Raw genomic sequence first — 27392 nt, 5'->3', positions numbered from 1 at the left:
TTGTCTTTTTGTTTTCTGCAAACACAGGCACTGGAAAGGGGGGCTGGGGGGGGGGGAAAGGAGGAGCAGGGGCTGGGGAGGGGGGTTAGGGGATGGGGTGTGGGGTGGGGGGGGGGACAGGCATGCGGACGCGTGCTTGGGGGAGGGGGGGGGCCGCAGCTCCGGCTGCCGGCTCGGCTCCCATCGCCGTCTCCGTCGGGCTGGAACCAGGACAGCCACCGCGAGCTCTGCGGGATGGGGACCCCCCCCTGCTGTGAGCCACGACCGGGGCACCCCAGTACCCCCCCTTAATCCCCCCCCCCAAACAAATTCGGGATCCAGACGCTGTGTGTGAGGGGCTTGGGAGGCTCTGGAGGTCCCAGGGGGGTGGTTTGGGGTTGGAGCTGGGATAACACAGCTGCTGGTCCCCAGGGCTGGGAAAACCGGCTGGGGTGGGGAGGGGAGGATGGGGCTGGGCTGGCTGGGCTGGCACGTGGTGTTTGCCACCAACACCCCACCCCTAAATCCCCCATCAACCCCGTCCTCAACCCCCCCCCCCCCTCCTGGGCTGGGAGGAATCTCTGTCCCCGTGTTCCCTCAGTCTGGGAGACGTGGAAGCACCCCAAATCCCTGATCCCTAAGGATGCTGGTGCCCTGAGGGGTAAATCCCCGATCCCTAAGGATGCTGGTGCCTTGAGAGGCAAATCCCTGATCCCAAAGGAATGCTGGTGCTCTGAGAGGCAAATCCCTGATCCCTAAGGATGCTGGTGCTCTGAGGGGCAAATCCCCGATCCCTAAGGAATGCTGCTGCCTTGAGGGGTAAATCCCCGATCCCTAAGGATGCTGGTGTCCTGAGGGGCAAATCCCCGATCCCTAAGGATCCTGGTGCTCTGAGGGGCAAATCCCCAATCCCTAAGAATGCTGGTGCTCTAAGGGGCAAATCCCTGATCCCTAAGGAATGCTGGTGCCCTGAGGGGCAAATCCCTGATCCCTAAGGAATGCTGGTGCTCTAAGGGGCAAATCCCTGATCCCTAAGGATGCTGGTGCCCTGAGAGGCAAATCCCTGATCCCTAAGGAATGCTGGTGTCCTGAGGGGCAAATCCCCGATCCCTAAGGATGCTGGTGCCCTGAGAGGCAAATCCCTGATCCCTAAGGATGCTGGTGCTCTAAGGGGCAAATCCCCGATCCCTAAGGATGCTGGTGCTCTGAGGAGCAAATCCCTGATCCCTAAGGATGCTGGTGCCCTGAGGGGGCAAATCCCCAATCCCTAAGGATGCTGGTGCCTTGAGGGGCAAATCCCTGATCCCTAAGGATGCTGGTGTCCTGAGGGGCAAATCCCTGATCCCTAAGGATGTTGGTGCTCTGAGGGGAAATCCCCAATCCCTAAGGAATGCTGGTGCCCTGAGGGGCAAATCCCTGATCCCTAAGGAATGCTGGTGCTCTAAGGGGCAAATCCCCCTCCTGAAGCCGCTTCCACTGCTGGGAGGTGCTGGGAACCCCCCCATGCTGTGCTGTGCTGGTGTCACAACCCCATAACCGGGACACCCCAGTACCACCCATCCCCCCCAAAACCCCCCCCTTCCCCTCCCCGTGTCCCCCCTCCCTCACACCGACCTTCACTGGAGCGGGGCGACGGGGGCCCCCGAGCCGTGGAAGTGGACGTTCTGCCACTTGCCGTCGCGGCGGTGCCAGACGCGGGTCTCCTCGGACTGGCTGGTGCGGGGCCGGCCCTGCGCGTCGATGTACTGGGTGAGGCGGATGTAGGCGATGCAGGCGGCGTCCTCCCCGATGACGTGGACGTGGGGGTTCAGGATGGTCGTGTGGATCGGCTTGTTGTTCTTGGACAGCACTGAGGGGAGGGGATGAGGGGGGGTCGGCTTTAGGGAGGGGGGGGGAAGGCAGGGGGTGGGCTGGGAGAGGGTGGGGAATGGGTTGGGAATGGGCTGGGGGTGAGGAGGGGACGGGCGGGGAATGGACAGGGAGCAGACAGGGAATGGGTAGGGAGAGGGTGGGGAATGGGTTGGGAATGGGCTGGGGGTGAGCAGGAGGTGGGCAGGGAATGGACAGGGAGTAGACAGGGAATGGGCAAGGAATCGGCAGGGGGTGGGTTGGGAATGGGCGGGGAATGGGTTGGGAATGGGCTGGGGGTGAGCAGGGGACAGGAAGGGAATGGACAGGGAATGGGTTGGGAATGGGCAGGGAATGGGCTGGGGTGAGCAGGGCGTGGGCAGGGAGAGGGCTGGGAATGGGTTGGGAATGGGCAGGGGACAGGCAGGGAATGGACTGGGAGGGGGTTGGGAATGGGCAGAGAGTGGGCAAGGGGTGGGCAGGGAGCAGACAGGGAATGGGCAAGGAATCGGCAGGGGGTGGGCAGGAGACAGGCAGGGAATGGACAGGGAGCGGTGGGGAATGGGCAGGGAATGAGTTGGGAATGGACAGGGAATGGGCTGGGGGTGAACAGGGGGGTGGGCAGGGGAATGGACAGGGAGCAGACGGAGTGGGTAGGGAATGGGCAAGGAATTGGCAGGGGGTGGGTAGGGAATGGGTTGGGAATGGGCAGGGGTGAGCAGGGGACAGGCAGGGAATGGACAGGGAGCGGGTAGGGAGAGGGTTGGGAATGGGCAGGGGGTGGGAAGGGAGAGGGCAGGGAATGGACTGGGAATGGGGAGAGAGCAGGCTGGGAATGGGCAGGGTGTGGGCAGGGAGAGGGCTGGGAGTGATCAGGGGGTGGGCAGGAGACAGGCAGGGAATGGACAGGGAGCAGCAGGGAATGGGTAGGGAGAGGGCTGTGAATCGGCAGGGGATGGGCAGGGGATGAGCAGGGCATGGGCAGGGGGTGGCAGGGGATGGGCAGGGGGTGGGCAGGGATCCAGCGGGGCTCCAGCAGGACACTCACGGTTCTCGAAGTAGAAGCGGTGGAAGTCCATCCCCTCCACCAGGTTGCCCAGGGCCTCGGGCTCGAAGGAGGTGAGCCCCGGGTCACAGATCTTCCTGCAAGGCAGCGTGAGCAGCAGCGGCCCCCCTAGAACTCCCCCGTCCCCCCCCAGACTCCCCCCGGACCCCCAGGACCCCCCCAGGGCCCCCCGGCCGCCCCCCTGGCCCCCCACTCACGCGTAGGCCTCGAAGTCGCCGTTGTTGACGGCCTCGATCAGCTGCTCCGTGATCTTGATGATCTCCTGCTTGCGGGCTGCGGGCACAGGGGCACCCGTCACACCCCCGGCCCCTGGGGCAGGCGGGACGGACACACCGGGGCGGGGGACAGACAGACACGGGGGACAGATGGATGGATGGATGGATGGGGGGAGGGAGGGAGGGATGATGGATGGAGGGATGGATGGGTGGATGGATGATGGATGGAGGGATGGATGGAGGGATGGATGGAGGGATGGAGGGATGGATGGATGGATGGAGGGAGGGATGGATGGATGGAGGGATGGAGGGATGGGTGATGGATGGATGGATGGATGGAGGGATGGATGGAGGGATGGAGGGATGGATGGATGGATGGAGGGAGGGATGGATGGATGGAGGGATGGAGGGATGGGTGATGGATGGATGGGTGGAGGGAGGGATGGATGGATGGAGGGAGGGATGGATGGATGGAGGGATGGATGGATGGATGGATGGATGGATGGATGGTGGATGGATAGAGGGATGGATGGATGGAGGGATGGATGGAGGGATGGATGGATGGGTGGATAGAGGGATGGATGGATGGATGGAGGGATGGAGGGATGGGTGATGGATGGATGGGTGGAGGGAGGGATGGATGGATGGAGGGAGGGATGGATGGAGGGATGGATGGATGGATGGATGGATGGATGGATGGATGGATGGATAGAGGGATGGATGGATGGAGGGATGGATGGAGGGATGGATGGATGGGTGGATGGAGGGAGGGAGGGAGGGAGGGGGGATGGATGGATGGAGGGAGGGAGGGATGGATGGATGGATGGATGGATGGATGGATGGATGGATGGATGGAGGGATGGAGGGATGGATGGAGGGATGGGTGGATGGATGGATGGACCATGAGGACAGACACGTGGACCCGGGAGATGGATCATGGGGACAGATGGCTGGACCTTGGGGATGGACAGAGAGACCATGGGGACAGACAGACTGACGGACCACAAGGACAGACACATGGACCCTGGGAACAGATGGACCATGGGAATAGATGAATGGACCTTGGGGATGGACAGACAGACCATGGGGGCAGACAGACTGACAGACACACGGACCCTGGGGACAGATGGACAGACCACGAGGACAGAGAAATGGACCTTGGGGACGGATGGACCTTGGGGATGGACAGACAGACGGACCATGGGGACGGATGGATGGACCATGGGGATGGCCAGACGGACCCTGGGGACAGACAGACAGACGACAGGCACGGACACAGGGACGCTGCCCACCCTGGCAGTGCCACACCAGTACCAGCAGCCCCACAGCTGGGGCCCTGCACCCTCCCAGCACGTCCCAGTGCCTCCCAGTGTTACCTCTGCATGTCCCAGTATGTCCCAGCACCATTCCCGAGCATCCCAACACACCCAGTTCCACACCAGTGTCTCCCAGTGCCACCCCCACCGTGTCTCAGTGCCATCCCAGTTCATCCCAGTGTATTACACTAGATCCCAGTTCCATGCAAGTGCATCATGGCTCATCCCAGTGTGACCCCCAGTGTGTGCCAGTGCATCCCAGTGCTGCTCCAGTACAACCCAGTGCTGCTCCAGTACAACCCAGTGCATCCCACTACCAGTCCTGTGCATCTCAGTACACCCCAGTTCCATCCCAGCGCAATCCTACTGCATCCCAGTGATACCCCAGTACATTCCAGTGCATCCCAGTACATCTCAGTTACATCCCAGACTGTTCCAGTACCATTCCTGGGCATCCTGCTACATCCCAGTTTACACCAGTACATTTCATGGCCAACCCAGTGCCAACCTGCTATGTCCCAGTGCATTCCAGTTCACCCCAGTTCCACCCCAGTGCATCCCAGTGTCATGCTGTTGAATTCCAGTGTGTGCCAGTGCACCTCAGTGCCACCCCAGTCTATCCCAGTGCCACTTCACTGCCATCCCACTCATCCCAGTGCCACTCCAGTGCATTCCAACACAGCCCAGCTCCATCCCGGTAAAGAGCATATCCTTACACTCCAGTCTGTCCCAGTACATCCCAGTGACATCCCACCGACAACTTACTGTGTCTCAGTGCCATTCCAGTGCACCCCAATACATCCCAGTTCTATCTCAGTCTTGGTACCATCCCACTGTACCCCAGCATCATTCCACAGCATCCCAGTGCATCCCAGTGCTGTCCCAGTCTGCTCCCGTGCCATTGCAGTATGTCCCAGTTCACTCCACTGCATCCTAGAGCCATCCCAGTGTCTCCCCATGCCAGTACAGCGCAACCCAGTCCATCCCAGTGCACCCAACACACCCTGGTGCCATCCCCAGGCATCCCAGTTTGCCGTTACTGTGGGTCCCAGTGCATCCCAGTTCCATTCCAGAACATCCCAGTGCATCCTGGTGCCATCTCAGCACCAGCCCAGTGCCTCCCAGTGCACCCCAGTGCCATCCCAGTGCATCCCAGCTCCATCCCAGTGCACCCCAGTGCCATCCCAGTGCTATCCTGGTGCACCCCAACACATCCTGGTGCCACTCCAGTACATCCCAGTCCGTCCCAGTGCATCCTAGCCCCATTCCAGGGCATCCTAATGCCATCCTGGTGGACCCCAGTGCCACCCCAGTGCATCCCAGTGCCACCCCAGTGCAATCATGGTGCCATTCCAGTGCATCCCAGTGCCACCCCAGTATGCCCCAATGTATCCTGGTGCCACCCTAGCTTCAGCCCAGTGCATTCCAGCATCCTCCCAGTGCCATCCTGGTGCAGCCCAATGCCCCCTGATGCCATTCCAGCCCCACCCAGTGCATCCCAGTGCCATTCCAACGCATCCCAGCTCCATCCCAGTGCATCCCAGCTCCATCCCGGTGCATCCCAGCTCCATCCCGGTACATCCCAGTGCCATTCCAGTGCATCCCATCTCCATCCCAGTACACCCCAGTGCCATTCCAATGCATCCCAGTTCTGTTCCAATGCATCCCAGCTCTGTTCCAGTGCATCCCAGCTCCATCCCAGTACATCCCAGTACATCCCAGTGCTGTTCCAATGCATCCCAGCTCCATCCCAGTGCAACCCAACTCCATCCCAGTGCATCCCAGCTCTGTCCCAGTGCATCCCAGCTTTGTTCCAGTGCATCCCAGCTCCATTCCAGTGCATCCCAGTGCCATTCCAATGCATCCCAGCTCCGTCCCAGCGCATCCCAGCTCCATTCCAGTGCATCCCAGCGCCAGCCTTGCACCCCCCCCCCCACCCCATGCCCCAGCCCCGTCACCTTTCGTGTCCTCGTCCTCGATGGTGGTGTTGGTGCTGTCGGACGACTCCTGCCAGCGGGACGCGGCCGTGCGGGGTGGGGGGAGAGACACAGACAGACAGACAGACAGACAGACAGACAGATGGGTCAGACTGTGTCCCAGCCAGGCACAGCAGAAGGGGGGACAGGGAACGAACCCGGCCGGGGCTCGGCAGGAACCCCCCGGCGCCGAAGGACGGAACCCCCGTCGTCACCGCGTCCCGGACGCTCTTCGGCCGCTCCAGCACCACGTCAGCCCCCTCCCCGCCCCGCGCCATGGCTGATGCTGGGAGTTGGGGGGGGGGGGGGGGAGGGAAGGATGGAGGCGGAAAGCGGGGTGCCCAGCGGCCCCCCCCCCCCGGGCAGGGATGGGGATGGGGGCGCGAGGGGACGGGGGCAGCAATACCTTGACGCCGTCCGCGGGGTTATGAATTACGGTAGTTTGAGGCTCCTATGGGAGAAGGGAGAGAGACAGAGGCGGGGGGGGGGGGGGCGAGGAGGTGGGGGGGGGTTGAAGCAAGAGCCCAAAGAGAGGGGGGGGACAACGGAGGAGGTTTGGGAGGGGGACGGGGACGACGGAGCGAGCGGCACGCGGACGGGGGCGAAGAGAGACCCAGACCGGATTCGGGGAGGGGCAGAGAGGGGGGGAGAGAAGCAGAGAGTCATTAGTCCAGCGAAAGCCAAATGGTTTAATTAACAGAGAGACGGAGGGGGGGGGAAAGGGGGGGGAAAGGGGGTGGCAGCGGGACCCCGCGGACAGTCCAGGGGGGGCCGTGGAGGGCAGCGGTGACCCCCCCCCCCAAACCGGCATCCTGCGCTCTGCGCCGGCTGCGCAGCCCCCGCTGCTGCTGCTGCTGCTGCTGCTGCTGCTGCTGCTGCACTCACCCTGCCAGCCCGCGGCCGGTCCTGTGCGGCTCAGCACCCATCCTGCACCCACCTCACCTGTGCGGCTCAGCACCCATCCTGCGCCCACCTCACCTGTGCAGTTCAGCACCCATCCTGCATCCACCTCACCTGTGTGGCTCAGCACCCTGGCCACATCCTGCACCCACCTCATCTGTACAGTGTGGCCCAGCATCCCTGGCACACATCCTGCACCCAACTCATTGTATGGCACAGCACCCCTGGTCTGTATCCAGCACCCACCTCATCTGTATGGCACAGCACCCCATCCGCATCCTGCACCCACCTCATCTGTCTGGTGTGGCACAGCATCCCCAGCCTGTACCCAGCACCCACCTCATCATACGATGCAGCACAGCACCTGGCTGCATCCTGCACCCACCTCATCTGTATGGCACAGCACCCATGGTCCACATCCTGCACCCTCCTCACCTGCCCAGCACCTGGCTGCATCCTGCACCCACCTCATCTGTGTGGTACAGCATCCCTGGTCCACAGCCTGCACCCACCTCATCTGTGGGGCACAGCACCAGGCACCCATCCTGCACCCATCTCATCTGTTTGGTACAGCATCCCTGGTCCACAGCCTGCACCCACCTCATCTGGTGGGGCACAGCACCCTGGCCTGCATCCTGCACCCACCTCATCTGGTGGGGCACAGCACCAGGCACCCATCCTGCACCCATCTCATCTGTTCAGCACAGCATCCCTGGTCCACATCCTGCACCCTCCTCACCTGCCCAGTGCAGCACCCCTGGCCGCATCCTGCACCCACCTCATCGTACGGTGCGGCACAGCACCCGGTCCGCATCCTGTGCCCATCGTGCTGTGGCAGGGGCACCCCCAGCCTGCATCCTGCACCCACCTTGTCATCCACGTCACCGGGCACCCCCAGCCTGTACCCTGAGCCCCCCACCCACCCCCTCCCCATGACACCCCTCCCCATCCCCAGTGACAGCAGGGACTGACGGACAGACAGCCGGACGAGGGTTGGGGGGGGGGGGGGGTGGGCATGGCGATGGGTGGGATGGGATGGGATGGGATGGGATGGGATGGGGGGGGTGGGATGGCTCCGGGGGGGGGTGCAGGGGGTGTGGGGGGGGCACCTACCAGCGCGGCGGGCGGGAGTGTCCCTTTGGGGCTGGTGACGCCGGCGCTGCCTTTGGTGCTGTTGGTCTGTGGCTGGGGAGGGGGGGGTGGGAAGAGGGGAGCTCAGCGACAGGGGATGGGGGGGGCAGCCCCCCCCGTGCCCCCCCCCCCGCTGCCCCTCACCTTCACGCCGTCTGCCTTCTTGTTCAGTAAGCTCTTAGCTGCTGTGGGGGGGGAAGGGGGAAGGAAGAGAGAGTGTCAGCAGCTGTCCCCTCCCTTGGGGACAAGGAACACCACGTATCCCCCCCCCACATCCTCCCCAATCTCCCCTGAGCCCCCCCACCCTGATGTTTCCCCCCCCCTCCAGGTACCAGCAGCACCCAGCACCCTGGTGTCTGGGGGTGTATAATGTGCTGGGGGGGGGGGGGTGTCCCCCATCCTGGGAGTGTGCCCAACCTGGGGACACACACACACACACACACGAGTTGTTTGGGGGGGGGGGTCCCCATCCTGGTGGCCCCCATGGCGGGGGGCAGAGCTGGCTTACCTTGGAGAAATGCAGAGAGGAAAGCGAGAGAGAGAGAGGAAGGGGGGGGGCAGAGAGAAAAGGGGATGGGGGGGGGGGGGGGAAGGGAAAAACATAAAAACAAAAACAAAACAAGGATGAGTTGAGTTCGGGGGGGGGGGGCTGGCCCCCTGTGCCCCCCCCCGCTGTCACCCTGGCGGGAGACGAGGACGGAGGGGGGGTCTGTCTGTCTGTCTGTCTGTCTGTCACCGCTGTCTCGAGCTCTGGCCAGGGTGGTGGAGGGGGGGGCACAAGTGGCAGGGGGGGGAATGGGAGGGGGTGTCACCTTGAGCATCCTGGGCACTCCTCCAAGCTTGGGACCCCCCCCCCCACACCACCACTGGCATCGTGGCGGGGGCGGGGGGGGTGAGGTTGGCTGTGATGTGACAAGGCTGGTGAGGGCAGGGTGGCGTGGAGCAGCACCCAATGGGTGGGGGGGTGGGGGTGGGGGGTGGGGAAAGGGGACACCCCTGCACCCCCCCCCTCCCTGTGGAGCCATGTCCCCACGGGGGGGGGGTCCCTGTGGGGTGTCCCCAAGGGTCCCGGTCCCTCCTCCGAAAGCAGGCGGGCGCTGGGGGGTGAGGGTTTAAACCAGAGCCGAATTTGGGGTCCCGGGGGGGGGGGTGGAACCCCCACGGGGGGGGTGGGGCAGCTGTAGCCCTCAGGGGGTGGGGACACGGTTTAAGACCCGCCGAGTGTTCCGCGGCGCCACGAACACTGGCTGCAGCGCTTGGGAAGCCGTGCGGGGTCGGGGGGGGGGCATGCGGGGGGGCCATGCGGGGGAAGGGGGGGGCATGCAGGGGGTCTGAGCTGGCGGGGAGGACACAGGGGGGGACACGGGGGGGCACACGGGGCATGCGGTCTGGTTGACCCCCCCTCATGCACTGGTGTGGTCCCCCCCTGTGTGTGGGGGGGGTGGGAGCAATGCGGGGGGGGGGGCACCCTAAAATTGTACACACACCCCCCCCCCCCAATCCCAACCAAAGGGGGGGGTCCCTTTGGGGTGCTACCACAGTGTGTTGTCCCCCTCCCACCCCAGGGACCACTGGCCCATAGCAGGGCACAAGCACCCAAGCAGCCCCCTGGGATGGGGGGGTGAGGGGGGGGAAGCGCTGTGGGGAGGGTGCTGCAGACACGCCCCCCCCCCCACCGGGGGCATGACAGCCCGGGGGTGGGGGCGGGGAGGAGGGGGGGGGGGGGCAGTGGCATCTCTCGGTCCCCGTGGGGAGGGGGAGAGGCTGGGGAGGGGCGTGCGGGGGGGGGGGTGTGTGCAGGGGAGGGGGGGGAGGGGGGGGCATTGCGGGGGGGGCCATGCATGCGCTCCGATTTCTGAGGAGGGCACCCGAAACCTGTTGGGGGTGGGGGGAAAGAGGAAGAAGAGGATGGGGAGGAAGGATCCGGGCAGAGGGACACACACAGAAACCAAGCGGGGCCGGGAAGGGGGGTGTGGAGGGGGGGTGAGGAAGGGGCTGGGGGGGGGGGGGCGGGGGGGGGCCCTTTTCGGACGCGTCTACCTTGTTCCACCAGCCCCAGGGGGGCCCCGGCGGCGGCCGCCGACATGGTCGGAGGAGCGGTGGTCTGTCTGCCCACTGCGGGCAGCGCGGAGCGGGAGAGAGAGAGAGAAGGGAGCGGAGCTCCTGTTAGGATGGGGGGGGGTGCTGCGGGGGGGGAGGGAGGGGGTGGGTGCTGCAACCGGGACCCCCCACCTTTCCATCATCCCCCCCCCCTCCACCCTAGGATAAAACCTCCTGGGCGCGCCCATCACCGCGGCCTCAGGCCTGGGGTGGGGTGGGGGGCGCGGCTCCATCCTTCCCACCCCTTGTTTTCAGCACCGCCCCCTCCCCACGACCCCCCCCCCCCTCCTCCTCCATCCGGCAGCACCGATGGGGTGGGGGGTGGGGGGTGTCAGACACACACACACAAACACACACACACACACACACACACACACACACGGGGAGCGGGCACTACCTGCTGCTGTGTGGGGGGGAACGCACGGCCCCCCCCGTCCTCGGCGACAGGGAAAAAATGGGGGGGTGGGGGGGGTGGGGGAAGGGTTTGGGGGGGTTGGGAGGGGGTAAAGAGAGAAAGACAGCGACAGAGAGAAAGGGGAGGGGGACACCGGCCTCGGTGGGGGCTGCGGGTGGGGGGGCTGCGGCCCCCCCGGCCCCCCCGGGCAGCGGGAGCCCCCCCTTACCTGAGAAGTTCCTGGTGGCCAGCATGGTGGTGAGGATGGCGCCCTGCAAGGGATGGAGCAAGGGGGGAGGCTGTGGTGGGATGGGGCTGGCACTGCTGGGTACCGTGGGGTATCACTGGGCACTACTGGGGACCACTGGGCACCTCTGGCACTGCTGGGCACCACTGGGCACCACCGGGCACCTCTGGCACTGCTGGGCACCTCTGGCACTGCTGGGCACCATGGGGTACCACTGGCACTGCTGGGCACCACTGGGCACCTCTGGCACCACTGGGTACCACTGGGCACCGCAGGCATCACTGGGTAACAAGGGGTACCACTGGGCACCACTGGGCACCTCTGGGCACCTCTGCCACTTCTGGGCACCACTGGGCACCACTGGCACTGCTGGGTACCATGGGGTACCACTGGCACTGCTGGGCACCACTGGGCACCTCTGGCACCACTGGGCACCACTGGGTACCACTGGCATCACTGGGTAACAAGGGGTACCACTGGGCACCACTGGGCACTGCTGAGCACCGCTGTGCACCGTTGGGTACCACTGGGTACCACTGGGCACCGCTGGGCACTACTGGGCACCACTGGGCACTGCTGGGCACTGCTGGGCACCTCTGGCACTGCCGGGCATCACCGGCACCGCTGGGCACTGCTAGCATTGCTGGGCACTGCTGGGTACCACTGGGCACCACTGGCACTGCTGGGTACCGCTGGCACTGCTGGCACAGGGCCCTGGCGTGGTCAGGATGGGACCACAGCATGGTGGGCACAGGACCATGTCACACCAGGCATGGCCAGGATGGGCCCATAGCATTGCTGGGACGGTGCTGTGCCCGGTGGGAGAGAACTGGGACGTGCTGGGATGGGACTGTGCCGGGCAGGGAAACACTGGGCATGGCAGGGTGGGACCACAGGGTGCTGGGAACAGGATGATGCCACACTGGGCACGGCCAGGATGGGACCGTATGGCACTGGGCATGGGCAGGGTGGTGCTGAGCCCCACGGGAAGCACCCAGGGATGGGCATGGGCAGGATGGTGCTGTGCCCCATGGGGAGCACCCAGGGATGGGCATGGGCAGGGTGGTGCTGTGCCCCATGGGGAGCACCCAGGGATGGGCATGGGCAGGGTGGTGCTGTGCCCCACGGGAAGCACGCGGGGATGGGCATGGGCAGGGTGGTGCTGTGCCCCATGGGGAGCACCCAGGGATGGGCATGGACAGGGTGGTGCTGTGCCCCATGGGGAGCACCCAGGGATGGGCATGGGCAGGGTGGTGCTGTGCCCCATGGGGAGCACCCAGGGATGGGCATGGACAGGGTGGTGCTGTGCCCCATGGGGAGCACCCAGGGATGGGCATGGGCAGGGTGGTGCTGTGCCCCACGGGAAGCGCGCGGGGATGGGAATGGGCAGGGTGGTGCTGTGCCCCACGGGAAACACCCAGGGATGGGCAGGATGGTGCTGTGCCCCATGGGAAGCACCCAGGGATGGGCAGGGTGGTGCTGTGCCAGGTGGGGAATCCCTGGGGCCCAATCCAGCCCACACCCCTCCCTCAGGACCCCCCCTCACCTTGAGCTTCCTCCGGGCGTTGAACTTTTTCAGACACTCTACGGTCTCCTGCCTGTGCATCATGGAGGCCACGGTGGAGCGTTGCTGTGGGGGGGGGTGACAATAGGAGGGTGGTCAGTGCCAGGGGCCCGGCGGGGGACCCCACGCGCACCGCGGGGCCGCTGGCACTTACGCAGACCCACGGGTGCTTGAGGGCCTCGTGGGCTGTGATGCGCTTGGCGGGGTTGATGGTCAGCATCTGGTTGATGAGGTTTTTCGCTTCGGGGGTGACCGTGTCCCACTCAGGTGAAGGGAACTGTGGGGGGGAAGGGGGGACACACAAGAGGACATAGTGGGGTGAGGGGCAGCCCCTTTGGCACCTGCATCCCTCCTCCTCCCCAATGCCCCCAGCCAGGCACCAGCGATGTGGCCCAGGGGCCCCGGTTAGCTGTGGTGGCCCTCAGTAGGTTCCAGGGTTAACGGGGTGGCTGCGGTGGGTACCACTTACGTCGTAGGCACCGGCCTTGATCTGTTGGTAGAGTTTGTGCTGGTCCTCATCCCAAAACGGTGGGTAGCCCACCAGCAAGATGTACAGGATGACACCTGGAAGAGGAAGAGTGGGGTCAGGGTGGGGGGACGGGGGCCCCCAGCCAGCCCGGGGCCCCCTCTAGTCCTGCCCCAGGGAGGGTTGTCCCCTGCCACCATGCCAGGCTGCCCGGTGCCACCGGGATGGCACGGTCCTGTCCACTGGAGCAGCACCCACCCACCTGGGAGAGTGTGGTGAGGCTGGGGATGGGGATGGGACCAGCATGGAACTGGGGTGGGGATCAGGATGAGCCAGGGATGGGGATGGGGCTGGGATGGGATGGGATGGGGATGGGGATGGGGATGGGGATGGGGATGGGGATGGAGATGGGGATGGGATGGGGATGGGGATGGGATGGGGATGGGATGGGATGGGATGGGATGGGATGGGATGGGATGGGATGGGATGGGATGGGATGGGATGGGATGGGGATGGGAATGGAGATGGGGATGGGGATGGGAATGGGGATGGGGATGGAGATGGGGATGGGGATGGGGATGGGGATGGGGATGGGGATGGGGATGGGGATGGGGATGGGGATGGAGATGGGGATGGGGATGGGATGGGGATGGGGATGGAGATGGGATGGGGATGGGGATGGAGATGGAGATGGGGATGGGATGGAGCCAGGAAGGATCAGGAAGGGGCTGGGAAGGGGCTCAGGCTGGGACCTAGCCAGGGCCAGGCTCTTACCACATGCCCAGATGTCCACGGGTTTGCCGTAGGCCTCTTTGCGCAGGACTTCGGGGGAGAGGTAGCCAGGCGTGCCCGCGAAGCCTGCGGGGAGACGGCGCTGAGCTGCGGCGGGCGCGGGGCACGGGGCAGGGACACGGGGGATGGGGCAGGGACACAGGGGCACGGGGCAGGGACACGGGGGACGGGGCAGGGACACGGGGACATGGGGCAGGGACGTGCTGGGAATGGGGCAGGCACACGCGGGGCAGTGCACTGGGCAGGGGTGTGCTGGGCACGGGACTGCATGCGCTGGGCAGGGCAGTGGTGGCACGGGGGGACCTGGTGGGACATTGTGTGATGTGCTGGGATGTGGTGGGGAGTGGTGGGACATGGGGGGATGCAGTGGGACATGATGGGCTGTGACGGGACGAGGTGGGATGTGGCAGGATGCCTCGGGCCGTGGTGGGACCCGTTGGGCCATGGTGGGACATGTTGGGCCGTGGTGGGACCCATCAGGCTGTGGTGGGACCCGTTGGGCTGTGGTGGGACCTGTTGGGCCGTGGTGGGACCTGTTGGGCCGTGTTGGGACATGTTGGGCCATGTTGGGACCCGTTGGGCCATGGTGGGACATGTTGGGCTGTGGTGGGACCTGCTGGGCCATGGTGGGACCCGATGGGCCGTGGTGGGACCCATTGGGCTGTGGTGGGACCTGTTGGGCCATGGTGGGACCCGTTGGGCCGTGGTGGGACCTGTTGGGCTGTGGTGGGACCCGTCGGGCCGTGGTGGGACCCGTTGGGCCGTGGTGGGACCCATCAGGCCATGGTGGGACCCATGGGGCCGTGGTGGGACCCATCAGGCTGTGGTGGGACCCGTTGGGCTGTGGTGGGACCTGTTGGGCCGTGTTGGGACATGTTGGGCCGTGTTGGGACCCGTCGGGCCGTGGTGGGACCCGTTGGGCCGTGGTGGGACCCATCAGGCCATGGTGGGACCCATGGGGCCATGGTGGGACCCATCAGGCTGTGGTGGGACCCGTTGGGCTGTGGTGGGACCTGTTGGGCCGTGGTGGGACCTGTTGGGCCGTGTTGGGACATGTTGGGCCGTGTTGGGACCCGTTGGGCCATGGTGGGACATGTTGGGCTGTGGTGGGACCCGTTGGGCCGTGGTGGGACCCGTCGGGCTGTGGTGGGACCCGTTGGGCCGTGGTGGGACCTGTTGGGCCGTGTTGGGACATGTTGGGCCGTGTTGGGACCCGTTGGGCCATGGTGGGACATGTTGGGCTGTGGTGGGACCCGTTGGGCCGTGGTGGGACCCGTCGGGCTGTGGTGGGACCCGTTGGGCCGTGGTGGGACCTGTCGGGCTGTGGTGGGACCTGTTGGGCTGTGGTGGGACCTGTTGGGCCGTGTTGGGACCTGTTGGGCCGTGTTGGGACCCGTTGGGCTGTGGTGCGCCCCGTTGGGCCGTGTTGGGACCCGTTGGGCCATGGTGGGCCCCGTCGGGCGCGGGGCGGGGCGGCGCTCACCGAACCAGGCCTGCTGGTCGCCCTGCACCTCGATGGCGAGGCCGAAGTCGGCCAGCTTCACCGCTGCCCCTTTGCACTTGCTGGCCAGGAGCAGGTTCTCGGGCTGCGGGTAGAGTGAGGGCAGCACCGGGGGGGGGTCCAGGGGGGGGCACAGCCCCAGCCCGGCGTCACCCCGTGTCCCCCTGCTCACACTCCCCCCCCCACCCCATCTCCCAATTTGAGCCCCTCCCTCAGCCTGACCCCATCCCCACACCCCACCCAGCCTGTGCACAGCCCCCCCCCCCCACACTGAGGGGGGCATGGGGGGGGCACAGTGAAGACCCAACTCCCCCAGGAGTGAGTGTGACACTGACCCCCCCACACACACCCCACTGGAAAGGGGAGATGCCACCAGGGACCCTCAGTGCATTGGGGAGCCCCCAGCCCCAGGGGGAGCTCAGTGACACCCTCCCCCCCCACCCCCAGGGGTTTGGGGACCCACCAAGTCAGGATACCCCCCCCCCCAAAGCTGTCAGCACCCACAGACCCCAAAACCTGGGTGTGGGGAGAACCACCCTGTGCAGAGGGAGGGACAGACGGACAGAGGGACAGATGGACGGGGTCTGGGGGGGGGGTCACTCACCTTGAGGTCCCTGTGGACGACCCCCATTTGGTGGCAGTGGAGCACGGCCTCCAGGATCTGCTGGATGCAGTGGCTGCGGGCAGACACCGGGAGGGGGGGTCAGGGCCACACCGCCCCCCCGCCACCTCCCATACCCCCCTCCTGGGGACACCCCCAAACTGCCCCCCCCTTCCCCACTGCCAGCACCCGTGGGGGGCACTGTGAAAACAAGTGGTGGTCTCGTATATGGGGGGGGGGGTGCAGGGCTTGGCACCCCCACCCCTGTTTCTACCCGGGGGGGGTTGTCACCCCTGGGGGGGGTCGCTGAGGGAGAGGGGTGCCTGTTGGGGGGGGGTCCCCATCTTTGCATGGAGCCACGGGGGCCACCCTAATGGTGCTGCTGTGCCCCCCCCCCCCCTCCCCCGCCGTGGGGACCCCCCCCCAGCCCTGCTGCTGCCCAGATGCCGGGGTCCCCCAGACAGGACGCACGGGGGGGGGGGCGGATACAGGGGGGTGCGGGGTGGGCGGATGGAGACAAGACAAGAGAGGGAAGGAGCGGGGGGATGAGAGGCTGAAATGGGGGTGAATGGGGGGGGTGGGGGGGCTCTCTCTGCCCGGCTGGGGGAGCTGGGGCATGGGGAGGTGGGGGAGGGGGGGGCAACCTCCCTGCAAGGTGGGGGGATGCAAAAAAAAAGGGAGGGAGGGGTCAGAAAAAGGAGTGAGGAGAGAGCCCCAAAAGTGGGGTTCTGGTGAGGGGAGCGGGGGGGCCGGGAAGCGGGATGCTCCGGCGGGTGGGCGGGGGCAGCGCGGGGGGCATGGCCCCCCCGGCCCCCCCCCCCGTTATACTGACCTGCGGCTCCCTCTGCACAGGGGCAAAGTGATGGGTGGGAGAAACGCGTGCTAATAGCTCATGGACACAGTGACTGCAAAACAAAACGGGGGGCGGGCGGGGCGGGGGGCACAGGGGAAAGGGGGGCAGGAGAGGGAGCAGGAGGTGGGGCAGGAGGGAGAGGGATGGGGGGGAAGGTGGGGGGTGGGATGGGGGAAGGAGGGAGTGGGATGGGGAGAAGGTGGGAGCGGGATGGGGGGAAGGTGGGGGGTGGGATGGGGAGAAGGTGGGAGCGGGATGGGGGGTGAAGGTGGGGGGTGGGATGGGGGAAGGAGGGAGCGGGATGGGGGGTAGGTGGGAGTAGGATGGGGGGTAGGTGGGGGGTGGGATGGGGGGATGGTGTGGGGTGGGATGGGGGGAAGGAGGGAGCGGGATGGGGGGAAGGTGGGGGGTGGGATGGGGGGGAAGGTGGGGGGTGGGATGGGGGAAGGAGGGAGCGGGATGGGGGGTAGGTGGGAGTGGGAGGGGGGGTAGGTGGGGTTGGGATGGGGGAAGGAGGGAGCGGGATGGGGGGTAGGTGGGAGTAGGATGGGGGGTAGGTGGGGGGTGGGATGGGGGGGAAGGTGGGGGGTAGGATGGCGGGGCAGGAGGGAGTGGGATGGGGGGTAGGTGGGGGGCGGGATGGGGGAGAAGGTGTGGGGTGGGATGGGGGGCAGGAGGGAGCGGGATGGGGGCAGGTGAGGGGGGGGGAGGGTGTGGGGGTGCAGGAGGCAAAACACAGGGAAGGGGGTGCCGGAATTGGGGGTGGGGGGGAGGCAGCGAGCGGAGAGGCAGCGGTGGGACAGACGGACAGACACACGGACACGCACAGAGCCCGAGCGACGCATGATGGGACACGGAGGAGGGAGGACGGGGGGGGGATGGGATGGGATGGGATGGGGGGTGGTGGGATGGGGAACGGACGGGGGGGAGGGGCACGGGGGGGTGGGATGGGGACGGGGGGGTGGAGATGGGGGGGAACGAGAGAGGGGGAGAAACAATGTTGTGAAAGCCCAGAGACCACGGGGACGGGCACACGGCGGGCACACAGGGCGCTGGGGGCTCGGCACCGGCACGGCGGGGGGGCCCTGGGGGCCCCCGCCCCGCCACCAGCCCCCTCCCCCCAGCACATGTCATGAAAGCGCCAGGGCTCAGTGGCAGGGAGTGGGGGAGCATGGGGGGGGGGGAGGGGGAGGGAGAGGTTGGGTGGGACGTGGGGGGACCCCACTGAGCACCCGGCAGCAGGATGGAGCCGGGGGGGGGGGGGTGGGGGGGGAACAACACCCCCTCACCTGCTGGGTGCCCCCCCACCTGCCTTACTGGAGCTGCCCCATCCCTGCAGCCCCCAAGGAATGGGGGGGCACTGGGAGGGCTGGGGGGGCTTTGGAGGGGGTTGTGTTTTGGGGGGGGGGTCCGTGGGGGCTCACCTGGCATCGGCTTCGCTGTAGTACTCCCGTGCCACGATGTCCTCAAAGAGCTCACCCCCGGTCACCCTGCAACACAGCCGGGCACCGCGTCAGCCTGGGGCCCCCCACACCCCTCAGGACCCCCCCACACCCCTCAGGACCCCCTCACGCCCCCTGGATCCCCCCCCCAAGCTGCACTCACAGGTCGAAGACGAGGTAATGGAACCCCTCCTCTGAGATGCTGTCATGGAGCCGCACTGCGGGGACAGGACGGGGGGACAGGGGAGGGATTGGGGGGGTCAGGTGGGCAGGAGGGATTGGGGGGGTCAGGTGGGCAGGATGGGGTTGGGGGGACAGGGGAAGGATGGGGGGGCAGGATGGGGTTGGGGGGGCAGGGGAGGGATGGGGGGCAGGATGGGGTTGGGGGGACAGGGGAGGGATGGGGGTCAGGGGAGGTTGGGGGGACAGGGGAAGGATGAGGGGTCAGGGGAGGTTGGGGGGACAGGGGAGGGATGGGGGGCAGGATGGGGTTAGGGGGACAGGGGAGGGATGGGGGGACAAGGGAGGTTGGGGAGACGGGAAAGATGAGGGGGTCAGGGGAGGTTGGGGGGCAGGGGAAGGATGGGGGGCAGGATGGGGTTGGGGGGACAGGGGAAGGATGGGGGGGCAGGGGAGGGATGGGGTGCAGGATGGGGTTGGGGCGACAGGGGAAGGATGGGGGGACAGGATGGGGTTAGGGGGACAGGGGAGGCATGGGGGGGCAGGGGAGGTTGGGGGGTGCAGGATGGGGTTGGGGGACAGGGGAGGGATGGGGGGGCAGGGGAGGTTGTGGGGAGAGGGGAAGGATGGGGGGCAGGATGGGGTTGGGGGGGACAGGGGAAGGATGGGGGGGGGCAGGGGAGGTTGTGGGGACCGGGGAAGGATGGGGGGGCAGGACGGGGTGGGGACAGGCTCAGCCTCAGCCCCCGTGTGCCGTACACCCCAGGCCTCAGGCCCGCACCCAGCGTGTCCCGGGGCGGGTGGGACCCCAGCACGTCACGGCAGCGTCCCCCCTCGGGCAGACCCCCACCAGAACCACCCCCTCCCCAACCCAGGGTGTCCCCCCAGCCCCCCCAGCCCACTCACCGATGTTGGAGTGCTTCAGCAGCCGGCAGATGCGGGCCTCCCGCTCCAGCTTCTGGTGGTCTGGGGACAAGGGCTCAGCCGGGACCCCCACCCACACCCCCACCCCGGGCACCCAGCCCTGGCCCAGCCCCGGCCGAGGGAGCTGCAGGTGTGGGTGGGTGTGCACACGTGGGGGGGCACAGGCGGGGGGGGCACAGGCCTGCATGGGGGGGTGTGTTGGGGGGGTGCCAGGGGGGCACAGGCCTGCATGGGGGGGGGTGTGAGGGGGTGCTGGGGGGGCACAGGCCTGCACCAGGGGGAGGGTTTGAGGGGGGGGTGCTGGGGGGGCACAGGCCTGCACGGGGGGGTATGTGTTGGGGGGGTGCCAGGGGGGGCACAGGCCTGCACGGGGGGGGGTGTGAGGGGGTGTGAGGGGGGGCACAGGCCTGCACGGGGGGGGGTGTGAGGGGGTGTGAGGGGGGGCACAGGCCTGCACGGGGGGGGGTGTGAGGGGGTGTGAGGGGGGGCACAGGCCTGCACGGGGGGGGGTGTAAGGGGGTGCCAGGGGGGCACAGACCTGCACAGGGGGAGGGGGGTGTTGTGGGGGCACAGGCCTGCACGGGTGTGTGTGTGTGTGTTGGGGGTGCTGGTGGGGGGCACAGGCCTGCACAGGGGGGGTGTGAGGGGGTGCTGGGGGGCACAGACCTGCACCAGGGGGAGGGTTTGAGGGGGGATGCTAGGGGGGCACAGGCCTGCACGAGGTGGGGGGGTGTGTTGGGGGTGCCAGGGGGGCACAGGCCTGCATGGGGGGTGTGTGTGTTGGGGGTGCCAGGGGGGCACAGGCCTGCATGGGGGGGGTGTGTGTTGGGGGTGCTGGGGGGGGGCACAGACCTGCATGGGGGGGGTGTGTGTTCAGGGGTCACAGGCCTGCACGGGGTGGGGGGTGTTGGGGGTGCTGGGGGGGCTGCACACGCGTGTCCCAGCGCACACACGTGTGGTGGGGTGTCTGGGTGTGCAGGCTTGTGGGTGTGAGCACACACACACACACACACACACACACGCCAGCTGCAGGGCTGTGAGTGTACAGGGGGTGTGCACGTGTGGGGGGTGGTGTGCAGGCGTGTGCTTGCACACACGTGTGGCCGGGTGCGGGTGGTTGTCCGTGCCAGGGGAGGACGTGTAGTTGCACACACAGGTGTAGCTGTGCCTGGACGTGTGTGCTGCGGGGCCTGTGTGTGGCAGCAGGCGTGTGTGCGGCTGTGCGGCCATCCGTGTGTCCAGCCTGTGGGCAGCTGCCTGTGTGCCAGGGTGTGTGTGTGTGTGTGTGTGTGACTGTACACACGTGCACACACCTAACCCCCCCACGGGGATGGAGCCGTGTCTGTGGCGGTACCTGTGTGTGCAGGTGTACCTGTGTGGGGTGTGTGTGTACCTGTGTGTGTACACACATGGGTGTGTGTACCTGTGTGTGTACCTGTGTGGGGTGTGTGTGTACCTGTGTGTGTACACACATGGGTGTGTGTACCTGTGTGTGTACCTGTGTGGGGGGTGTGTGTACCTGTGTGTGTACACACATGGGTGTGTGTACCTGTGTGTGTACCTGTGTGGGGGGTGTGTGTACCTGTGTGTGTACACACATGGGTGTGTGTACCTGTGTGTGTACCTGTGTGGGGGGTGTGTGTACCTGTGTGTGTACACACGTGGGGTGTGTGTACCTGTGTGTGTGGGGGGTGTAACTGTGTGTGCAGGTGTAGCTGTGTGTGTACACACATGGGGGGTGTGTACCTGTGTGTGTACCTGTGTGTGGGGTGTGTGTACCTGCGTGTGCAGGTGTACCTGTGTGTGTACACACATGGTGTGTGTGTACCTGTGTGTGTACACATGTGGGGTGTGTGTACCTGTGTGTGTACACGCATGGGGTGTGTATACCTGCGTGTGCAGGTGTACCTCTGTGTGTACATGCATGGAGTGTGTGTACCTGTGTGTGCAGGTGTACCTGTGTGTGTACCTGTGTGTGGGGTGTGTGTGTGTGCAGGTGTACCTGTGTGTGTACACACATGGGGTGTGTGTACCTGTGTGTGTACATGCATGGGGTGTGTGTGTACCTGTGCGTGCAGGTGTACCTGCGTGTGTACACACATGGGGTGTGTGTACCTGTGTGTATACATGCATGGGGTGTGTGTGTACCTGTGTGTGCAGGTGTACCTGTGTGTGTACCTGTGTGTGGGGTGTGTATGTACCTGTGTGTGCAGGTGTACCTCTGTGTATACATGCATGGGGTGTGTGTACCTGTGTGTGCAGGTGTACCTGTGTGTGTACACACATGGGGTGTGTGTACCTGTGTGTGGTGTACCTGTGTGTGTACCTGTGTGTGGGGCGTGTGTACCTGTGTGTGCAGGTCTACCTGTGTGTGTACACACATGTGGTGTGTGTAGCTGTGTGTGCAGGTGTACCTATGTGTGTACACACATGTGGTGTGTGTAGCTGTGTGTGCAGGTGTACCTGTGCATGTACACACCTGGTGTGTGTACCTGTGTGTGGCTGTATGTGTGTGCACAGGCTGGTGCTGTGCTCCTGCCTGGGGAGGTCTGGGGGTTGGGGGGGTCTGGGGGTTGGGGAGGGCAGGTGTGAGCAGGGAGAGGCTGAGCTGGGCGGGGAAGGCGCACACACACACACACACACACACACACACACACACTCTGCCATGGACACTTCACACACTGCTCACACGTGTACACACACACACACACACACACACTCTGCACACTAGATGTGTGATGAACAAACACCCTGCTCACACCTGCACACATCCCCCCCACAGCCGAGCTACAGGCACACACAGGTGTACACACAGCACACCCCCACGTGCCTCCACACAGGCAGTGCATGCGTGTGCAACACCCACACCCACTGCACACACCCCCACCCCCCACACCTGCACACACACACACACCCCCCTTCACCCCCTCTCAGGTGTGTGCACACACACACACTGCCACCAACACACACGTGTACACACACACACACACCCCTTCACCCCCTCTCAGGTGTGTGCACACACCCACTGCCACCAACACACACGTGTGTGTACAGCCCATGACAACACACGCGTGTGCAAACACACACACACACCCACCCTGCCATGTACACCTCACACACTGCTCACACGTGTGCACACACACACAGACACTCACACACACACACACCCTGCCATGTACACCTCACACACTGCTCACATGTGCACACACACACACACAGACACACAGACACACAGACACTCACACACACACACACCCTGCCATGTACACCTCACACACTGCTCACATGTGCACACACACACACACAGACACACAGACACACAGACACACACACACACACACACACACACACACACTGCCATGGACACCTCACACACGTGCACACACAGACAGACACACACGCTGCTCACACCCCCTCGGGGACACCACAGGGCCCTGGGGACCCCGAGGGGCAGCCCGGGGTAGGGGGACACCAGACCCCCCACTGAGCACCCCCCGAGCTGGGTCCCTTTGCCACCAGCAGCACCAGGTACTGCGGGTGTCACGGGTGTCAGCACAGGGTGTGCGGGCTGGGGGGGGTCCCTGGGGGCACCCCCACCCCATGGGTGCCCGGGGGAGGTTTGGGGGGGTCGTACCTCTGGCAGAGAGCTTTTTGGTGTTGATGATCTTGGCAGCGTACTCATGGCCGGTGCAGAGCTTGACGCAGCGCCGGACCACCGAGAAAGCCCCCCTGGGGAGGGGGAGAGGCTCAGCACCCCCAAACCGGCCCCTGGGTGGGCTCCCACCCGTGACTCAGCACCCTGCGGCCGGGGGCTGTGCTGCTCGTGACTCAGCACCCCGGGGGTGAACCCCAATACTGGGTGGGGGGGACACCCCCAATGCTGCTGCTGAGCCCCTGCCCTGGCCATGGTGGGGGGCTGAGGGTGGGGGGTGCAGGGGGTGCCTGGAGGGGGGGGTGGGCTCAGCGGGGTGGGTGTGTAGTGGGGGGGCTGGTGGCCAGCATCACGGGGGGGGGTCATGGGAAGGATCCGGCACCCGGCAGCCCGTTGCCATGGGGACGGCGGGTGGCCCGGATGGCGGCGGTGGCCATGGTGGCGGTGGGGATGGGGATGCTGGGGATGGGGATGCTGGGGATGGGGATGCTGGGGATGGGGATGGGGATGCTGGGGATGGGGATGCTGGGGATACTGGGGATGCTGGGGATGGGGATACTGGGGATGCTGGAGATGGGGATGATGGGGATGGGGATGCTGGGGATGGGGATGCTGTAGATGGGGATGCTGTGGATGGGGATGGGGATGCTGGGGATGGGGATGCTGGGGATGCTGGGGATGGGGATACTGGGGATGGGGATGGGGATACTGGGGATGCTGGGGATGGGGATACTGGGGATGCTGGGGATGGGATGCTGGGGATGGGGATACTGGGGATGGAGATGCTGGGGATGGGAATGATGGGGATGGGGATGCTGGGGATGCTGGAGATGGGGATGATGGGGATGGGGCTGGGGATACTGGAGATGCTGTGGATGGGAATGCTGGGGATGAGGATGCTGGGGATAGGGATACTGGGGATGCTGGGGATGGGGATGCTGGGGATGAGGATGATGGGGATGAGGATGATGGGGACCCGGGGCCCAGCTGCCAGCACGGGGGGGGGCACACAGAGCCAGCAGCTCCCCAGGGACAGATGGGGACAGTGTGGCTGTGCCCGTGCCGGGCAGCAGCACCCGCAGCCCCTCCAAGCGCCGCCACCTCTCCCCCTCCAAGGACCAAGATCCCGGCCCGAGTCCCCAGGGTGCCCCGGCAGCAGCACCCACGCCGGGGGGGGGGCGGGTGGGGCGGCTGGGCAGCACGTGGGGGGGCCCAGAGGGGCCCCTGGCAGGGCACAGGTCCCCACGGTGTCTGGGGACACGGCACAGCCGAGGGTCCCGCCGGGGACACGTGGGGCCGGGCAGGATGGGGGCTGGGCCGTCCCCTGCCCCGCGCCGGGGCCCGGGACACCCAGAGCCCCGCAGGACGGTGGGGACCCCGACCCTGCCAGGGGACAGGGTCATCCCCCAGCTCTGGCACCCCTCATCCCTCCTGTCCCCTCCCCACGCGGCCCCAGGGACGGGGACAGGGCGGGTGGCAGCTCCTGCGGGTGGGACCACGGCCATGCCCCCCCCCCCCAACCCCTCCCGTGCCTCAGTTTCCCCACGGCTGGGGGCAGATGCCCCCGACAATCCCGAGGGGTTGGGGGGGGGACACACGACGGGTGACACGCGCAGTGGCTGGTGGGTGACATGGAGGGATGGGGATGGAAGGCGGGGGGGGGGGGGAACCACGTTGCCATGGCAACCAGGATGGGCTGGATTTTAGGGAGGGTGAGGGAACGGCTCCTGATGGCAGCACGTCGTCTCCCCCCGGCACCCCCAAAAGGACCACGGGTCCCCCTGAAAAATGTCCCCCCATTATGGGGGACATCCCCCCTCCCCTAACAACGCCTGATCCCACCTCCCCACATTCCACCCCCCCCACCCCCCTCAGTTTTAACCCCCTCTAACACCCCTACACGCAGGTTGGGGAAGGATCTAACCCCCCCCCCCCCCGGTCTTGGGGGGTAAATGACACCCCCCACCCCCCCAAACCAAGCTCCTCTGCATCTCCCCCCCCACACACACCCCAGGGAGGGTCAGGGACACGGGGGGGGGGGCACGGGGGGGGGGCAGAAGGACCGGGGAGGGGGGGCAGGAGGGACCTGGGAACCTTTAAGGACAAGGGGTGTTGGGAAGGGGGGGAACCTGGGGGGGGGGGGAAAGGGGTGAAGGGGGGGGGAGTGGATTTGGGGAGTTATATAAGGCCCAAAGGGGTCTAATGGGGGCTGGGGGGGGCTGGAGCATGAGGGGGATTTATAAGGGCCAGAGGGATGATACAGATGGGGGGGGGGGGGCTGGAGAGATTTGTGAATCTGTGGGGGTGGGGGGCTGGGGGGGCCTGAAGGATGGGGGGGGGTCTAAGAGGAGCAGGTGCCTGTAATGACTCAAGGACGGTCTGTAGGATGGGGATGTCTGTAGGGACCGGGGGGGCTACAGGGGCTTGGGGGGGGGCAGTTGTCTGCCAGGACTGGGGGGGTCTGGGGGTGCTGGGGGGTCTATAAGGACCATCCGGGCTGTAATGCCTGGGGGGGTGTCGGTAGGAGCTTTGGGGGGGGGGTCTGGAGGGATGGAGGTTTATAAGGACCAGGGAATATGAAGAGATGAGGGGGTGGTCTGTGAGGATGGGGGGGCCTATAGGAGCAAGGGGGGGGCTATATGGACTGGGGGGTCTGTGGGAGCCAGGGGCAGGATTGGGAGTGCTGGGGGATCTATGAGGGCTGGGGGAGTCAGGAGGGATGGGGGGGGGGTCCATAGGGATGGGCGATCCATGGGGTCAAGGGCAGCTATAAGGACTGGGGGGGGGGTCTGTAGGGGTGGGTGATCGGGGACTGGAGGGGACCTGGGGGGGTCTGGGGTGATTGGGGAGGGGGTCAGGACAGAGTGGGGAGGGGTCTGTAAGGATGGGGGTCTGTAGGATGAGGGAGGGTCCTTGGGGAACAAGGGGGCCGGAGGGACTAGGGGGTCCATGGGGATGGGGGGGAGCTGGGGGGTCCAGGCCGAGGGGGGGCTGTAAGGCCGGTGGGGGGGCTGTAAGGCCCGGGGGTCCCTGCAGCAGAGACCAGGGGGGAGCGGGGGGGGGGGGGGGGGGGCAGGTACCGGCCAGGCCCGGGCTGTATAAGGGGGGTTGCATGGGGGGGGGGGGGCAGGGCCAGTACCGGGGGGAGGGCAGAACGGGAGAGGGGGGGGGGTTGTGAGGAGGGGGGGTGGGGGGGGGGGCTGGGCAGGGCCGGTCCCAGGCGGGGTGGGTGGGGGTGGGTGGGGGAGGAGAGGCGGGGGGGGGGGGGGGGGGAGTGGGGGGGCCGGTCCCGGGTGCCCCATCCCGCGGGGGGGGTGGGGGGTAGGGGGGGTGGGAAGGAGTGTGGGGGGTGTGTGGGATGCGTCACGTCTGCACCGAGCGGCGGCCGGAGCCCCGGGCAGCGCCCTCCGCCCCCCCCCACCCCCCCCAACCCCCCCCCCGCCCCGTTCCCCCCGCGGCCGGTGCCGGAGCCGGTGCCGGTGCCGGTGCCGGTGCCGGTGCCCTTACTTGCCGATCTCCTCGTAGAGCTGGTACTCGTCGGTGAAGCGGGTGCAGGGCACGGTGGTGGCCATGCTGCCGCCGCGCCGCAATGAGCCGCCCCGGCACCGGCTCCGCTCCGGCTCCGGCTCCGGCTCCGCCTGGCGCGGGGGGGCGGGAGGAGGCGCTGCCGGCCCGGGGGAGGCACCGGCCGGGGGAGGCACCAGCCCGGGACAGCCCCCGCCGCCCCCCCCCCACCCCCCTCAACACCCCCCCCCTCACCTCTCCCTTCCCCTCCCCCTAAACTGGGATCCCCTCCCAACACCCCCCACCCCCCCCCCGCCTCGGACCTGCCCCCGCGCCGGGGACCCCCCCCCCCTCCCCGGATCGCCCCCGCACGCTGCTTCGCAGCCGTAATGCCCCTCCCCACCCCCACCCCCGCCCCAGGACCCTGCGGGGATCCCCCTTTTCCCCGCCGCTGGGGGGGCCCCAAGAGTCCCATAACCGGACACCCCCTCCCACCCCGGGACTCCTGTCCCCTAATTCCCCCCCCCCCCCCCCAGGTGTGTGTGGGGTTCATATCGACCCCCCCAAAAGGCTCCATACCCAGCTCCCCCCTTCCTCTCCCCCCCCCCCCCCCAGCAATAGCCCCATATTCAGACCCCACCCAGAGATTCCCATATCCACCCCCCCAAATCCTCCCCCCCCAGGATCCCACATACCAACCACCCCCCCCAAACCAGACCCCAAACATCCGGACACCCCCCA

The 27392-nt window shown here is 66.5% G+C and overlaps 1 protein-coding gene across 1 annotated transcript; it reads right to left on the bottom strand.

The window, feature by feature from the left end:
• Positions 1–93: 93 nt before the first annotated feature.
• CAMK2B (calcium/calmodulin dependent protein kinase II beta) lies at positions 94–26719 on the bottom strand (the record flags this gene model as incomplete). Its single annotated transcript, XM_084274011.1, has 21 exons — positions 94–227; positions 1594–1828; positions 2876–2970; positions 3091–3166; positions 6383–6431; positions 6807–6851; positions 8414–8485; positions 8576–8616; positions 10472–10546; positions 11155–11197; positions 12719–12802; positions 12891–13013; positions 13206–13300; positions 13977–14060; positions 15478–15580; positions 16100–16172; positions 18374–18439; positions 18555–18609; positions 19478–19537; positions 23130–23224; positions 26655–26719. 20 exons carry the CDS (start codon positions 26717–26719, stop codon positions 1596–1598), a joined length of 1632 nt encoding a protein of 543 aa, XP_084130137.1. The 3' UTR covers positions 94–227; positions 1594–1595.
• Between the last annotated feature and the right edge of the window lie 673 nt (positions 26720–27392).

The sequence above is a fragment of the Gallinula chloropus genome (assembly GCF_964237585.1).
Source record: "Gallinula chloropus genome assembly, chromosome: 21".
In the NCBI taxonomy this organism is placed as follows: domain Eukaryota; kingdom Metazoa; phylum Chordata; class Aves; order Gruiformes; family Rallidae; genus Gallinula; species Gallinula chloropus.
Note: the sequence above shows the minus strand (reverse complement) of the source record. Positions and strands in the feature narration are given on the sequence as shown.